This window comes from Phyllobates terribilis, unplaced genomic scaffold (genome assembly GCF_046119375.1).
Source record: "Phyllobates terribilis strain yellow unplaced genomic scaffold, ASM4611937v1 Scaffold_8__6_contigs__length_399053987, whole genome shotgun sequence".
Classification (NCBI taxonomy): Eukaryota; Metazoa; Chordata; class Amphibia; order Anura; family Dendrobatidae; genus Phyllobates; species Phyllobates terribilis.
The window spans coordinates 144,040,068-144,057,872 of record NW_027362768.1 but is presented as its reverse complement, the minus strand read 5'-3'; the positions used below and the strand labels follow the sequence as shown (position 1 = coordinate 144,057,872).

The 17,805-nt window shown below is 41.3% G+C and overlaps 1 protein-coding gene across 4 annotated transcripts in view; it reads left to right on the top strand.

Annotated features, from left to right (window-relative positions):
* Window positions 1–17,120, top strand: part of PCSK9 (proprotein convertase subtilisin/kexin type 9) — an 87,153-nt gene extending 70,033 nt beyond the window's left edge. For 2 of the 4 annotated variants that reach the window (XM_073643404.1, XM_073643405.1), the window contains exons 2-14: window positions 1,731–1,846; window positions 1,983–2,171; window positions 5,521–5,712; window positions 6,080–6,203; window positions 7,553–7,686; window positions 7,849–7,990; window positions 8,367–8,563; window positions 10,030–10,213; window positions 10,775–10,945; window positions 13,601–13,749; window positions 14,079–14,256; window positions 14,346–14,527; window positions 15,549–17,120. In XM_073643404.1, coding sequence (XP_073499505.1) covers window positions 1,992–2,171; window positions 5,521–5,712; window positions 6,080–6,203; window positions 7,553–7,686; window positions 7,849–7,990; window positions 8,367–8,563; window positions 10,030–10,213; window positions 10,775–10,945; window positions 13,601–13,749; window positions 14,079–14,256; window positions 14,346–14,527; window positions 15,549–15,746 — 2,031 coding nt within the window. In that variant the 5' untranslated portion in view covers window positions 1,731–1,846; window positions 1,983–1,991 and the 3' untranslated portion in view covers window positions 15,747–17,120. Of the gene's footprint in view, window positions 1–1,607; window positions 1,627–1,730; window positions 1,847–1,982; window positions 2,172–5,520; window positions 5,713–6,079; window positions 6,204–7,552; window positions 7,687–7,848; window positions 7,991–8,366; window positions 8,564–10,029; window positions 10,214–10,774; window positions 10,946–13,600; window positions 13,750–14,078; window positions 14,257–14,345; window positions 14,528–15,117; window positions 15,173–15,548 lie in introns of those variants that run through there. The other 2 variants (XM_073643408.1, XM_073643406.1) reach the window with 2 other exon arrangements.
* The last annotated feature ends 685 nt before the right edge of the window (window positions 17,121–17,805 follow it).

The window sequence follows — 17,805 nt, the reverse complement described above, 5'->3', positions numbered from 1 at the left end:
GAGACAGTGGTCCCAGCTCTCTTCAGGTCATTGACTAGGTCCTCCCGTGTAGTTCTGGGCTAATTCCTGACCTTTCTCAGAATCATCCTTTCCCCACGAGGTGAGATCTTGCATGGAGCTCCAGACCGAAGAAAATTGACAGTCATCTTGTGTTTCTTCCATCTTCTAATAAATGTGCCAACAGTTGTTGAATTCTCACCAAGCTGATTGCCTATTGTGCTGTAGCCCATCCCAGCCTTGTGGAGGTCTACAATTTTGTCCCTGGTGTCCTTAGACAGCTCTTTGGTTTTGGCCATAATGGAGAGATTGGAGTGTGATTGATTGAGTGTGGAAAGGTGTTTCTTATACAGGTTCAAACAGGTGCAATTAATACCGGTAATGAGTGCAGAGTTGGTAGGTGATCAAATACTTATTTCATGAAATAAAATACAATTTAATTATGCAAAAAATCATACAATGTGATTTTCTGTTTTTTTTTTTTATTTTTAGATTCTGTCCCTCACAGGTGAAGTGTACCTACGATAAAAAATACAGACCTCTCCATTCTTTGTAGGTGGGAACACTTGCAAAATCGGCAGTGTATGAAATACTTATGTTCCCCACTGTATAAGAAACAAAGGTTTAGGGGCAATTTTATTACAATGTACAAATATATGAAGGGACAGTACAGAGATCTTTATAATGATCTTTTTACACCTAGGACGGCAATGGTGACAAGGGGGGGGGGGGGGCATCCTCTACGTCTAGAGGAAGGAAGGTTTAATCATCGTCCCAGATGACAATTCTTTAAAATGCTGGCAGTGGGACTAAGGATTCTTTACTATAAGAGCAGTGAAATTATGGATTCTTTGCTGTAAGAGCAGTGAGATTATGGATTCTTTACTGTAAGAGCAGTGAGATTATGAAACTCCGTGCCATACGATGTTGTAATGGTTGATTCACCCCAAAAAAAAGTTTACGGGGGGCCTGGATGCCTGTTTTGAAAAATACAATATGACAGGTTCTGAATACAATATAGGTCAATTAGCATCTGCCTCCTGGGGTTTTGCCTTCCTCTGGATCATCAAGTTAGGTTCTAGGGATTTTTGCCTTCTTTCAACCTTAAAACTATGAAACTATAATTAAAATATACTAGTGGCGCATACTCTAACAGAATAAAACATATGGAACAAAAACATGAAATAAATAAGACAAATAATTTCTCCCTTCCAGTTACATAATCTGTCAGTACAGCATGCCCATGTCTTTAGGATGCACAGCTTGCGGCAGAAGTGTCAGGGGAAAGGACAAAACAAGAATTTAGTGCGGTTAGAGAATCATCTAGCGCTACAAAATTAACATTTGCAGAGATTTAGAGATCAAAGGCAAAGCTTTAAAAAATTAGCTTCGGAGGATATGCAAAATGATTCCTAAAATAGCACAAATGATAAGCAGTGGGCAAGGGAGATAATTGGAGATTGAATTAAAAAAGGGGGCAGGGAACTGAGAAATTTTGCTAGCAATGCCCAAAATGTGAGGGGTGAAGATATAGTGGTATCAGAGGGCAGATGTTCTGTGTGTGTGGGAGTGGGAGTGAGCCGTCACATACACTAGATGCATCCAGCTTGTGTTTGAACATGATTTTTGGTGGGAGTGGAGGGGCACTGCATGCTCAGTCCTGTGCCTGTCCTATGAGGGGGTGGCATTAAACCCTAAACATACAACCTTTCTCTTTTGTAATTTGACTCTAGGAATGAGGTTCAGCGAAACCAGGTAATCAGTAACCAGACTGGATCATCCGATGAAACAAGAGGTGGTGTGATTCTGCTTTTCCCCTCCCAAAACCAGGCTGCAGACTGAAAACTTAGTGAGTACTTTTTCAGTATTTACTATCTTGGCATTGGTTTTATTCCAATATCACATTGTTATAATATTCTATTTTTTTTTTTTTGCACCTGCAAAGGTTTGGATATTTCATATCTGTATCCATTGTTCTTGTCCAGGGTGGCACCATGATCCTAAGTGTCTCCGTCCTGCTTTGGGCATTCTGTTTGCTGCTCGGTCCGGTCAAAACTGCAGCAGACGAAGGCGATTACGGAGAAGAAATCGTTCACACACTTGCCCTAGAAGAAGAGGCCAATGTAGAGATGGAGAAGAAGACAACTCCAGGGGTTTTCCTCTGGAGCAATAGGGTAAGTTTTCTATTTAGTATTTGTAATTTTTTCGTATTAGGCTCAATGGAAAATGTTTTAATATATATATAGATTATTTTTTTAAATATTTTATATTTATTTAATTAATTAATTTATATTTAATTTAATTTTATATTTTTTTATTTTAATATATATATTTAATATATATATACATATATATGTATGCACACCCCTAACCCCCCCCAAAATATATATACACTATATATATATATATATATATATATATATATATATATATTCACTGGAGGCAGAAATGCAAAAAGAGGCGCAGTAAGGGTCTCTTGAAGACCTGTAAAATTCATTATTTATTATGTAATATTCAACCTATACATTGGAAAAATATCCAATTTTTTGTTAGGTTTGCTTGCTTGACTAACTGGACCAAGCACCATGTGGCCACTTCCTGGACCATTTCCATCCTGGAGTTCTGATGTGAAAACTGCATGTTAACGCACCTTTTAGAAAAATTTAATGTCACTCAATGTTGTTTGTGGGGCGGCAATTTTGGAAAGCCAGAGGCTATAGGTATCAGAACCGAATCCAAATGGTTTTGGGTCAATGTAACATTTAGTGAACTGGAAAATAAATTCTGTTTATTTGGGGGTGATCTTACAAAGTGTTCTTGCAGGAGCATAGGGTAACCAATACCATATATCTTATTTCATATCTCTAAAAAATCTAAAATATAATCCAATCCAGTTAGAAATTATCATGAATTGAATTGATCAAGGCACCGTGCCATTCAACTAATATACCAAAGTTGTCTTTGAAGTAATATAGTGGCCACTTGTATGAATGCAGAACTAGGGGATCGGTTACAATAAAATTCTAAACCATATTTAATATTTAAAATGATGGGTTCTCTTGCTCAAATAAAGGGGCAGGAGCACAAAATAGAGTTGTGTACAAATCCAAATATTTTCTATTGACCCCATACGACGCTCTAGGATAATCTGAACAATTCAGTCCCGTGGTTTGAGTCAAGGATGGGGTTCTCAGGACCTTGATTGCCAGTGTCGGACTAGGGTGCTATGGCCCATCAGTAACCAGCTCCAGGGCCCCACTTTTCAGCTTCATGCAAATGTGACATTATTCTCAATCACAAATTTATATAACAGTGAACTGGGTAGATTGTTAAATGAATAAGATGCTGCCTTTGTCTGTACATAGGGATTCACGTATATAGTGCCAAGTACTGCTCATATAAGAGGGTGGTGGGGCCCACCAGAGGATTCACCTGTTCTCCTGTGGGCCAGTCCAAGCCTGAATCATCACTACTGAAAAGGGCTATAATATATATAAAAAATGTTCATTTCCCCTTTAAACGCTAATTTAACAAAATTATATTCCCAATCCAACATAACCCCTTGCTCTCTGCTGGTTACTACATTTTTTCCCACTAGTTCCAGCAGAAAGATCCATAATTTAGCTCGGAATTGGCAGACATTTTCCATAACTGCTTTTGACTACATGGATGGAGCCTCCTCTCCTTGTTCCCTCCCATACACCTTTCTAATAATTATCTGTGACCATCACAGTTAGTTATAGAACACTAGACTCCATCGTCACTAAGACAAGGAGGGTTAGGGTGATGGGTGGGTTCCCCTATAAAACTAGGACAGTTGCATAGCAACATAATTTGGAGGTGTCGGCTTTACTCAACACGATGGCAGATACTGTGTGTATTGGCTGCAGACACTTTAAAAGGCACAATAGACTAAGTGGTTTCAACATTCACATGAGGGACAAACATTGCTAAATAAACCAAACCGAAGGAACCCAGGACAATTTGTACAACCATCTTTATCGGGTCTCTGTTTTTCTCATAGGGACCAGAACAACACCGTGTTACTTCACTCAGTCTCACACCAAAATCGCAACCACCCTTGTAGGTTCAGAATCACTATCATTCCCTCGCAGAGACCCTACTACTCTCTATGGCTCTGTCTCCTTCACACACAGACCCTGCTCTCTAGGACCCTCTCTCCTTCACACAGACCCTGCTCTATAGGATTCTCTCTCCTACACACAGACCTTTCTCTCTAGGACTCTGTCTCCTTCACACAAACCCTTCTCTCTAGGACTCTGTCTCATTTACACAGACCCTGCTCTTTAAGACTCTGTCTCCTTCACACAGACCTTGATCACTAGGACTCTGTCTAATTCACACAGAACCTGCTCTCTAGGACTCTGTCTCCTTCACACAGAACCTGCTCTCTAGGACCCTGTCTCCTTCACAGAGAACCTGCTCTCTAGGACCCAGTCTCCTTCACACAGTCCCTGCTCTCTATGGCTCTGTCTCCTTCACACAGACCCTGCTCTCTATGGCTCTTTCTCCTTCACAAAGACCCTGCTCTATATGACTCTGTCTCCTTCACACACACCCTACTCTGTAGGGCTCTGTCTCCTTCACACTTCTCTCAGCAGCGCTTGACACACAGTACTTGCTGGACCACCTCTTACACGACTAGACCCTATAAGCTGTACACTGGTCTCCCCGCCACTATGCCTGACCTCCAGTTTATCACCTTTATAGCCATAGGTTTACGTCTCCTTTGTTTCGCCACAAAGAAACAATTTTGCTTCTTCAGGTGACCAGGTCCTGGCCTAAAACTGCACATAGCGTTAACAGTCAGGCCTTAGTGCTCATGCACTTAGTCTGTACGCTCCCAAAATGGCACCAAACCTTCTCCTCATGTGGGCTCTCCTCTGCGAAGCATATCAACGCCAACATGCTCTACCTTTGGCCAATAAAAACCCCTTCCTGGACCTCGCCAATCTGCCTGGCCACTATCACCCAGATGACTTCTCATTCAGTCACAGCATCCGACATTCAATGTCGCCACATGGCACAGCGCCTCGTGCTCCAGCAAAACATATAAACAGTGCAACATGACAAAGGCTGCAAATAAATAGGGGTCCCAAAGTTTACCATCCTTACAGATGTGCTTTGAAGCTGAATGGGGGCATCACACAGGAAACAGAACCCACCTTTCAACAAATTTGGCACAATTTGACCTCTCAAGAAGACAGAAAATTCAGTCTACATTTGCTGTCAACAAGAATAAAAATTCCCTACAGATTTGACCCTTTTACTCAATTTACTAAATATATATTACTTAATGTATCTTTGGAGGTCACGTCCATTTTTCTTGTCACTTTTCAAATTCAATAAGTTCCTTCAAATTCTGGAACAATTTTTTGCAGATCACATTTGCTTTTGCATCCTGTTACATTTTACATACAAAGATTAAAAAAAAATATTCTGGCCTCTACTTGTTTTACTTTGTCTTTTGCCATCCAATGACCAGAGACTATTGCTTTTTAGGAAGCCTGGAGAATGTCCGGCCAGTATGTGGTGGTCTTAAAAGAAAACGTTCACAAGTCCCAGACAGAAAGAGTAATCCGTCGTTTGCAGACCAGAGCGGCAAAGCATGGCTACCTAACCAAAATTATCTATACTTTCCATGAACTGTTTTGTGGGTTTGTAGTAAGGATGAGCAGTGATCTCCTGGAGATGGTAAGTGGCCGATATTCATCATTCCATTCATTATGTTTAACTTGGACAAAAAAAAACAGTAAAAGAAAAAAAAAACTACTCTGAATTTGGTCACAAATCAGCAATGAATCCACGTGTTACTTGTAAATTTTGTTGCAGATTTGGCTGTGGATTTCACCTTACTCCATTACAAAACATTGAATAGGGTGAAATCCGGCATGAAAATCCGTACATGAATGACCATGTTGCAGATTTGATGCTTTCATTTTGTGTCTATTTATTTGTATTGTGCTGTGAATTGCTGCAAATCAGCTCAGCAAATCTGAAGAAATTCCTGAATGTGTGAACATAGACTAACAGTAAAATATAACCACTTTCTTCCCCTTAGGCCCTGAAGCTGCCACATGTAGACTATATTGAGGAGGATTCCTATGTGTTTGGCCAGACTGTGCCATGGAACCTTGACAGGATTGTGCCCGCTCCACATGTCGCCAACCACTTCAACCCCCCAAGTAGGATATTTCTTTATTTTTTATGCGGCACAAGCCAATACTGATTATAATATATGGATTAGGCTTCATTTAGACTTCCGTTTTTTTATGTACCCATTATACTCGGTGGGGCTGTTCACATGTCCATGCTCAATATCTGCAAAAACTTCACTCCTCTAAAAAATAGAGACATGTCCATTTTTGAGCAGTCATGGATCAAACTAGCCCATTTAAATAAAAATAAAAAAGCAGCAGCACACCGATACCATCCGTGTGTCATCAAGTGCTGTCTATTTCTTTCTGTTTAGTGGATAGGAAACACTCGGAAAAAAAATTCTGCATACAAGAAAAATGGATGGTAAATATAGACCAAAAATTGATGAAAATTGGATCCAACACATGAAAAAAGGTACATTTTTTTCATGTAAAAGCAAAATGAGGCCTACGAAGACACATTACCAAGAAGATCGAAAGCTCAAAGGATCCACCTTATGATGCAAAATATCAGCTGGGCTTACAATTCTGCATCTCACTTTCTCCATCGTGGTAGTGCAATGCTCCCAGTTGAGCTACCCACTCATGAGGGCCTTCAGACGTTGGTTTTCTGAACGACTAGTTGTATTTGGTTGGTCAGTGAAGGGTGTTGTTTTGGCTGATAATGCCATAAGATAAAATGAGAAGCTTCATCCCTACCGTGGCAGAAGTAGTTCTGTTGTTCGACATGAACAATTTTTTATATACAACGACTGAAAAAATCCGGCAAATTAAAGGGTTTATCCGGCGCCATTAAATAACATATTGGAGGTGAGCGGTGCCGATGATATTACAACCCCGCATGCCAGCTAAGATGAGTGAATGATTAGCAGGTATTGTGCACATGTTCAGCCCATTACACGATACCTACTGATTATGAAAGCATCTTGGCAGGTGTGTGGGGTCATAAAGTCACCGGCACTGCTTTTCTATGATGCTGAAGTGAGTGGTGCTGGATATCCTTTAACATTTAGATATCGGCCTACAATTTGGCAACTTTCTTGGACTTTCATGGCACTTATGGTCTTCAGGATAAGTAAGAACAAAAGGACAGGCCTACAAAATCATCTATCTGGTGAAAGATGAGAAGCCTCCATCCATATAAGATGCTTGGACAGTTGTGCCGAAATCGACCTCCTCGGCTATGCTAATGTTCAAAACTACAAGACTTACGACTCCTGTCAGTATTGTATTCACTGCCCTGAGGAGTAAATAATTCTGGGAAGCTGGGAAGAAAGAAGTGGCGTACAACGAAACCCACACACCATTATCTGTTTTTTTTTATTCAGTCACCATTCCTTTATATTCTGTAAGTTTGCTTTCTGTCTTCTCCTTAGACACAGGGGAGTCAGTGAACGTGTATCTGTTGGACACCAGCATTCAGAGCAACCATAGAGAAATCGAAGGGAAGGTTCTCGTTACGGAATTTGAGAATGTTCCCGAGGAAGATGGGACCAGATTCTATCGTCAGGTTGGTTGTAGTCTGGGCAAGGTGATTACACAGAATAATTGATGATGGACATGTTGGTGGTGCATGATGACCACTTGGCTCCACCATTTCTCAAACGAAGGGGTCCTTTAATGGTAATATATGAAATTCAGTCTTGTTTTCCACTTTTTCTTTTTCTGGTAGGCCAGTAAATGTGAGAGCCATGGGACCCACTTGGCCGGTGTGCTGAATGGAAGAGACGCCGGTGTTGCCAAAGGTGTAAATCTGCGCAGCTTAAGAGTATTGAACTGTCAGGGTAAAGGGACAGTGAGCGGAAGTCTGATGGGTACGTCCTCTACTAGTCATTGTAATGTTTGAGACTAGCGTTGTATGTCGGATTATTTCCCAACTCTTACGTATGGTACTGTATAGGCGTAAAGAGACTTGCACCATAAGTAAAACATACAGTATAATGGTGCATTTGGAGGTGATGATTTCGACCCACCAATGCACCTTAACGAGTCCATAGGGTAAGTCGTTTACTGCTCATTTACCGGCCTATTTACAAAAGAAGACACACAATGATGGGGACAGAACGATCATTAATATCCAGAGCTACCATATCAGACACAGTCCATTGACAAAAGCTGTGCCGTTTCTAAAAAAAACTCTAAAAAACAACGAGTTCTAATCGTTTCTATATCTTTGTGGATTTGTTGCAGGTCTGGAGTACATAAAGAAAGCAGTGACTGAGCAGCCATACAGTCCCATGATTATTCTCATTCCCTTTGTTGGAGGGTATAGCCAAACACTCAATATGGCCAGTCGGATTCTTATTAATTCTGGGGTCATAATTATTGCCGCTGCCGGGAATTACAAGGATGATGCTTGTCTGTACTCACCAGCTTCAGAACCAGAGGTTAGTGTACCTGTATGGTGGTCAAACCAGTATTTTCTTGGTAATGGGCCCTTTTGAAAAGACAAAAAGTTAAACGATAACCTTCAGTCCATCATCAGCCACCACAAGGAGGAGCTGTGAAGGTTAGTGGGAGCTGCAGGCTGACAGAGTTATATCATTTAAATTGTAACTTGCAGAGAATGTCTGTCTCTGCCTCTAGCTCCTCTCTAGAATGCCTGTGTCTGCCTCTAGCTCCTCCCTAAAATAGGTGTATGCCACAGGCTCCTCCCTAGAATATCTGTCTGCCTCTAGCTCTTCCCTAGAATGTTTGTGTCTGCCTCTATCTCCTCCCTAGAATGTCTAGGTCTGCCTCTAGCTCCTCCCTAGAATGTCTGTGTCTGCCTCTAGCTCCTCCCTAGAATATCTGTGTCTGACTCTAGCTCCTCCCTAGAATATCTGTGTCTGCCTCTAGCTCCTCCCTAGAATGTCTGTGTCTGACTCTAGCTCCTCCCTAGAATATCTGTGTCTGCCTCTAGCTTCTCCCTAGAATATCTGTGTCTGCCTCTAGCTCCTCCCTAGAATATCTGTGTCTGCCTCTAGCTTCTCCCTAGAATATCTGTGTCTGCCTCTAGCTCCTCCCTAGAATGTCTGTGTCGGCCTCTAGCTCCTCCCTAGAATGTCTGTGTCGGCCTCTAGCTCCTCCCTAGAATGTCTGTGTCTGCCTCTAGCTCCTCCCTAGAATGTCTGTGTCGGCCTCTAGCTCCTCCCTAGAATGTCTGTGTCTGCCTCTAGCTCCTCCCTAGAATGTCTGTCTCTGCCTCTAGCTCCTCCCTAAAATGGCTGGGTCTGCCTCTAGCTTCTCCCTAGAATGTCTGTGTCTGCCTTTAGCTGCTCCCTAGAATGTCTGTGTCTGCCTCTAGCTCCTCCCTAGAATGGCTGTGTCTGCCTCTAGCTCCTCCCTAGAATGGCTGTGTCTGCCTCTAGCTCCTCCCTAGAATGGCTGTGTCTGCCTCTAGCTCCTCCCTAGAATGGCTGTGTCTGCCTCTAGCTCCTCCCTAGAATGTCTGTGTCTGCCTTTAGCTCCTCCCTACAATGTCTGTGTCTGCCTCTAGATCCTCCTTAGAATGTCTATGTCTGCCTCTAGCTCCTCCCTAGAATGTCTGTATCTGCCTCTAGCTCCTCCCTAGAATGTCTGTGTCTGCCTCTAGCTCCTCCCTAGAATGTCTAGGTCTGCTTCTAGCTCCTCCCTCCACCTTACAATCTTATGAACACCAACTGTCATCTCCTATCTCAGTAATGGGAAAATCTGTGTTCACTAAAGACAGAATTTACAGATTTTCACCATGAACTAAGAGTGAAAGATCAGTCCAGTGGGAGAAAGAAGCAGATTTCTCTGATAGGATATACAAAGTTGCATATTTATAAGAGCCTTAACCCTACAGTTAGAGTACGTACATCATGATATTGTGGATCTCTTCTATTTACAGGTTATAACAGTTGGAGCCACCAACTATGAAGACCAACCAGTCACAATGGGAGCACTTGGCACTAATTTTGGCAATTGTGTTGATATGTTTGCCCCTGGAGATGATATCATCGGTGCATCTAGTGACTGCAGTACCTGTTTTACATCTAAGAGTGGAACATCTCAAGCAGCTGCGCACGTGGCAGGTATGGGGGTCGACCTTTACGGAAGATAAGGGCTTGGAAGTAATGCTTATCTTTGGGAGTCAGAATTCCTAACAGTATCATAGCACTGCTCTTGTCTCACTGTTTCCTAATGACCCTTGTTTTAAGGGAGTCTATCAGCAGAAAATTACTATTCACACAAAGCACAAGCGCTTGGTGCACCCTTGGTATGGCCGAGTTTCGTACCACTCACTTCCCACCCACTTATTTTCTACCTATTCTCACCCTTTTCTTCTTTGACAGCTCTGACTTTACAGGAGACATAGAAGATCAGCGATAGGAAAACAAGTAGGTGCACTGAACTACTAGGCCACGACAAGGGTGCACTGAGTGCATGTGATTGGTTTGAACAGTCATTTTGTGCTGACAGACTCCTTTTATGATCTTAGGGTATTTAAGATCATTTTAAGACCCTCATTTCCTGACTGCCCCTGTTCACTTGGTTCTACACCCTACACCTTTATGCTGGTTGCTGCCCATCAATGTCGCTTCGTAGTAATTCTCTGGATGTCGCTGAACAGGGTATCAATCATTCTGTTTCAGGTATTGCAGCAATGATACTTAACGGTAAACCCGATATGTCGGTGACAGAACTGAGGCAGAGACTCATAAACTTTTCTACTAAGAACGCCATTAATGAAGCCTGGTTTCCGGACGATCAGCGGCTCATCACTCCTAACCGGGTGGCTGGATTACCTGTTCAACTCAATAACGGCAAGTTACTTAATCCATTGTATACTTCCCAATTTAGGTATTGGCTTTTATTTTTTTTATCTAGTCTGCTATAGATCAGACACTGTAATAAAATCAGTGTATTAGGAGTATTTAGACCAGGGACTATGTATTGCCGTGAAGCATCAGTGACTGTGAAAGCTGCTGTAGAGTCCTCTACTCAGCCACATTGGATCAGCAGCTTCAAGGAGTAAACCCACCATAAACAAGGGATAGGTGACAAAAGTGTGATCAGTGGGGGTCCAACCACTGGGACTTTCTCCAATCACATGAACGGGGGGTTATAGAGTGGAAAGTGGTAGTCATGCATGCTCCCTACTGCACCATTTACATGGGACTCATGTCTTCTGGATCTTTGGAGTTGGACACCAATGATCATCTATTTATCATCTGGTGGATAAATGTAGTTCATGATATAACCTAGGAGAAAGCTCCAGCATACATACAAAAGAGTGTTGTGACCAATTTGTAACCTATATATGTTTATATCTGGCCACCGGCAGAGCTGAGAAGAGCTGATCAGCGGGGGGTGCCGAGTGTGAAAGCCCACCGATTTGGCATTGATGACCTATTTTAGGGATACAACGGTGGCCAAAAGTATTGGCACCCCTGCAATTCTGTCAGATAATACTCAGTTTCTTCCTGAAAATGATTGCAATCACAAATTCTTAGGTATTATTATCTTCATTTAATTTGTCTTCAATGAAAAAACACAAAAAGAATTGTCCTAAAGCCAAATTGGATACAATTCCACACCAAACCTAAAAAAGGGGGTGGACAAAAGTATTGGCACTGTTTGAAAAATCATGTGATGCTTCTCTAATTCGTGTAATTAACAGCACCTGTAACTTACCTGTGGCACCTAACAGGTGTTGGCAATAACTAAATCACACTTGCAGCCAGTTAACATGGATTAAAGTTTACTCAACCTCTGTCCTGTGTCCTTGTGTGTACCACATTGAGCATGGAGAAAAGAAAGAAGACCAAAGAACTGTCTGAGGACTTGAGAAACCAAATTGTGAGGAAGCATGAGCAATCTCAAGGCTACAAGTCCATCGCCAAAGACCTGAATGTTCCTGTTTTTTCCGTGCGCAGTGTCATCAAGAAGTTTAAAGCCCATGGCACTGTGGCTAACCTCCCTAGATGTGGACGGAAAAGAAAAATTGACAAGAGATTTCAATGCAAGATTGTGCGGATGGTGGATAAAGAACCTCGACTAACATCCAAACAAGTTCAAGCTGCCCTGCAGTCCGAGGGTACAACAGTGTCAACCCGTACTATCCGTCGGCATCTGAATGAAAAGGGACTGTATGGTAGGATACCCAGGAAGACCCCACTTCTTACCCCGAGACATAAAAAAGCCAGGCTGGAGTTTGCCAAAACTTACCTGAGAAAGCCTAAAACGTTTTGGAAGAATGTTCTCTGGTCAGTTGAAACAAAAGTAGAGTTTTTTGGCAAAAAGCATCAACATAGAGTATACAGGAAAATAAAAGAGGCATTCAAAGAAAAGAACACGGTCCTTACAGTCAAACATGGCGGAAGTTCCCTGATGTCTTGGGGTTGCTTTGCTGCCTCTGGCACTGGACTGCTTGACTGTGTGCATGGCATTATGAAGTCTGAATACTACCAACAAATTTTGCAGCATAATGTAGGGCCCAGTGTGAGAAAGCTGGGTCTCCCTCAGAGGTCATGGGTCTTCCAGCAGGACAATGACCCAAAACACACTTCCAAAAGCACTATAAAATGGTTTGAGAGAAAGCACTGGAGACTTCTAAGGTGGCCAGCAATGAGTCCAGACCTGAATCCCATAGAACACCTGTGGAGAGATCTCAAAATGGCAGTTTGGAGAAGGCACCCTTCAAATATCAGGGACCTGGAGCAGTTTGCCAAAGAAGAATGGTCTACAATTCCAGCAGAGCATTGTAAGAAACTCATTGATGGTTACCGTAAGCGGTTGTTCGCAGTTATTTTGGCTAAAGGTTGTGCAACCAAGTATTAGGCTGAGGGTGCCAATACTTTTGTCTGGCCCATTTTTGGAGTTTTGTGTGAAATGATCAATGATTTGATTTTTGCTTCATTCTCTTTTGTGTTTTTTCCTTGCAAGCAAATTAAATGAAGAGAATAAGACCAAAGAATTTGTGATTGCAATCATTTTCAGGAAGAAACTGAGTATTATCTGACAGAATTGCAGGGGTGCCAATACTTTTGGCCACCACTGTAGGTCATCAATACCGCAGTCCTTTAATGTTAAGGTAATTTTTATTGAATTTTGTAAGCATCTACAGGGGCTGATCCCTGACGCGGCCAAAAGGTGCTTCCGCCACATAAGACACCAGTATTATAAATGGTACAGTAGAGGCCTAGGAGCTTCACCATACACCTCTGTATCATGGCCACTGGATATTGCTTCTGTAGAAGGTTAATAAAGTCCTATGAAAATACAAAAAAAGCTGCTGTCTTCCAGAAAACGGCGCCTCTCTTGTCTATGGAATGGTTCTGGTATTGCAACTCAGACCTATATTCGGGATAAGGTGCAATACCAGAAATAGCCCACGGACAAGTGTTTCTCCAAGAGGACAACCATGTTTTTCTAATTTTATGAGCATATCCCTAATATGCTCCTGTTTCTCCTCTCAGATGAGCAGCTTTTATGTCGAACAGTTTGGTCAAAACCTTCAGGCTTCGCTCGTACAGCAACAACATCGGTGAAGTGCTCCGGAAATGAGGAAATGTTCAGCTGCTCCAGTTTTTCAAGGAATGGTAAAAGAAAAGGGGAACAGGTGGAGGTAGGTAATGAAAATTCGTACAATAAAATATAGATTAGGCCTGGAAATTTTTTAAAGATTTTTCATATGGCTGAATTTTAATTAAAGGGAACCTGTTAGCTCTTGTGACTTGTCTGTTCTAGTAAATAAATGTGTTCCACGTCATATAACAATTCTCAAACATCTTAATTTAGAACTTTGTGTTGAGTTGTTACTTTGTTTCTCTTCCTCGTAATGTATGGATAGGTTGACAGCTGTGTTTTAGCAGTTGGGGGCATGTTCCCGTTCACGCTACCCAAGCCGCTATTTACAAATGATGCATTCATAATAATCTTTATTTAATTATTCAGGATAAAGATGGTAAGAAAATCTGCACTGCACACAACGCCTTTGGTGGAGACGGAGTTTATGCAATTGCTCGATGCTGTGTTTGGCCTAAAGTGAGCTGCAGTGTTAATGCAAGTACCGCCGACGATGCAAACGCAATGTCCGCTGCCAGCTGCTCGCAGGAGGACCATGTTCTGACCGGTATCTGCACTTATTATTCTGCAATACACAGTCACACACATCAGTTGTTTTATATATCACAAGTGACTCTTTACTTTTCTGGTTCGCAGGCTGCAGTTCCCATTCTTTAAGTGGCCATTTCAGTGATCATGTGAGGCCCGTACACGGCAGTGGGGACAGGGATCCCGTGTGCATGGGGAAAAGTGAGGTCACTTCTCACGCCTTGTGTTGTCACGCTCCAAGCATCTCCTGCAAAGTTAAAGAACACGCTCCAGTGGGTTTCACAGATAAGGTATAGACTCAAGCATATTAGTGTTTTACATATATAATCCAAAAATTGAGGGTAGCACTCCAAACTCAGATGATGAAAATATGGATTTTAATTAGCCCATGCAATGTTTTGGTGCAAAATTTCAGAGCCTTTTTCAAGCCTTGGCTTGATAAAATTTGAGATCACAATTATAAACTTGACTAAAAAGACTTGATTTTTACACAGGGAGATGGGCCCATATATCTGGCACTCTGGCACATGAAGAAAAAATAAACACCAGATTCAGGAAAGCAGCAGTATTTAGATCTGGTTAAAAAAATCACATATTTATGAGAAGTGACAGGGACTCTTTAAAGAGCTTTTCCAAGATTCACAAGAAATGTTTAGGCAACTCAGAAAACCTCTTTACATAGTTTTTTTTTATATGATATTTTAGTAAACTTGTGGCACCGCCATGGGAACAACATGCGCCCCCAAATATACTAATTAATGAATAAAATAAGGTGAGGATTTACCTTGGAAATACACACAAAAGAAGTTTTTGTTTTGGATTTTAAAATTACAATTGATGGTAAATTGAAAACACAAAGTTTTTTTTTTTAAACCCATAGATACTAACATTTTGCTACGTTGGCAAAGTTGACATCCACCATCTTAAATAACTCAGTAAGTTATTGTATCCTAAGATTAATATTTTGAAAGGCTCTGCTTATAAGGGCACCACTGTATTTAATGATTCAGGAGTTTTGGTAACTACAATTGTTTGTCCCCATTTCAGAATGTGTTGCTTACAATTAGTTTTAGGCTGCATTAAAGGGGTAATCAGCCTACAAACAAACTCATGCTTACAACGGGAAATTATCGGGAACATATGACATTTTTTTGTGATGATTATTGGCCTGTGTAAAAAGCTTTTCTTGGTGTTTACCAGATTACCAGTATAGGTCATCACCATGACTTATAATTAACAAGTCTCACTGTGGTCTGAAGTTGCTTTTACACTTTACATTTAAATAAAACTTTTTCCTTTTTTGCATTTTAGGTGACAGTCTCATGTGACGATGGCTGGACTCTGACTGGTTGTAACGCGTATTCCCGTGGATCGAACACTTTAGGATCTTATCCCATTGATGATACTTGCGTTGTATTAAATCCAAAAGGTGGTAAAGGGGCAGCAGCCATTGCCATCTGCTGCAAGAATGCGAATACGGAAAATAGTCAAAATTCTAACTATAGGTAGTCACTTCACGGCCAGCATGCTTACATCACCTTATGTACTGCATCATATATTGTTTTTTTTATACTAACACTATGTATATTTCAGAGTCCAGTTTGTTACAGTATCCTGAAATCAGTATCTTGCAGAGAATTGTAGATTTCGACTAGCCATGAAGTTATGGCTTGCGATACTTTTTTATTTTATGCATTTTTTTTTCCATTTACATAGGTGGTGAACATTTGTATTTCCATTGTTGAGAACTTTGTCGAAAGCAATTGTAAAAGACGAGGTTTGGAAATGAATGGCAGCGGCTATAGTACCACTTTTTCTTTGCAGCAGTTTTTAATTTTCCACGTTTACCAATGCACAGAAGAGTTCATAGACTATTTCACTGTCAAAATGATTAAATAAATTTAGAGAACCTGGCAGTAGATTCATGGTGCCTGAACCACAGTCAGTATGATTTATACACTGGCCGTTTGTTTCACTCTGAAATGCTGCAGCGAAAAAACATTCGGCCAAGCACCATGCATCTCAGATGAGTAGTCCATGGTCGCTCCCCTAGACGGACAGATCTCTGCCTTTACATAAGGACAGATCTAGAGTAGCGGGGCAGGGGGAAGCCATCAGGACCTGCCTTGGACTAGTCATTCAAAATGCATAGTCTCCAGCCACAGTAGATTGTTTCTGAAATGCTGCAGCGATCGGGCTGCATGAATCTCATGTCAGGTAAAGATCCTACGCTATATGCAAAGTCAAATAATAATGGCACAAAATGAGCTATTACGTGAACGCCATAGGTGAGCACTGTACATACCGCCGAGCTTACAAATTTAATGGGTTGGAGCGTTGTAATGGTGTCACAATAGTGCAAAAGTGGAGTTTTCCTTTTAATGTCAAGTCTCACCATTTGTACCTTTTAAAATAATGCAGAACTCATGACCCCTGGGGTTTCCTAGACTGGATATGTGATAAATTGCTGATTGTTGGGGTTTAGACTGCTGGTACCCCAGCAATCCTGAGAATGGGGCCCTAATATGCTCCATTTATTGTTCATGGGACTGTTGGAGAGCGAGCGCTGTACTATGCCGTCTCCAACAGCCTCATAGAGAATAAGCACACGTGTGACCACAACTCCATTCTAAAAGGGGCATTTCATATCTCTGTGACAGCGATCAGCAAGTTATCACTTATCCTAGCCATACACTTTAGGCACCGGGTGAGGGACGGCACTTATATTGAAATGTATTTTTATATAGAAGATGCACGAAAAGTGACTCCATTTAATGCAATAATTATCTGCTTGCACTGTCTACAGAAGCATGCATTTCATAGTCTTTTTACGCGGTATCTAACAAGTCTTTTTTGTACGTTTCATATTTATTTGCAGCAAATTTGTAAAAAAATTGGATTTACAATTAAAAACTAAACAAAAAAAAACAAAAAAAACCTGTGTGGATGTATTACATATTATATATCAGATGTGGATCCTGAAACTCTTCACACGCAATCAGTATAATGACAATTGTTTTATTAAGGAGAATATATAGGAGAGCAACTGAGAGGGCAGACACTTGAGGACAGCAGATCTAAAGTGCAGATATGGCTTCCATGTTTCAGGGTTACTCGGCCCACAGCATCTCTGCCAAATACTAAGGCCACCATCACATTTTGCAGCAGTAATTGTGGATCCGAAACATGGGAAAGGTAGACATTTTCTGGTTTTGGCTTACAAATGCTAATGCAAAAAAAAAAATCATGTTGTGTAAAAGTCCAAACTCTGCAGACTTTCTCCTTTTTAATATTTCATGGAGTTTTTCCAATTTTAGTGCAGCTTGTAATGGGTAAAAGTTGAGTTGCATATCCAAGACGAATCCTTAACATCTAACATGCTGTGGATTAGAAAAAAAAAATTAGCATCATGCCCTGAATTCCATGTGGATTATTTCTGACACAAGTGGCTTGGGTAGGGGGTAGAGCCTGGTTTAATCATATTGATTACTTACCGGTAATCGTGTTTTATGGAGTCCACGACAGCACCTACTTGAGAGAGGGGATCCGTCCATAGGGACAGGAAACC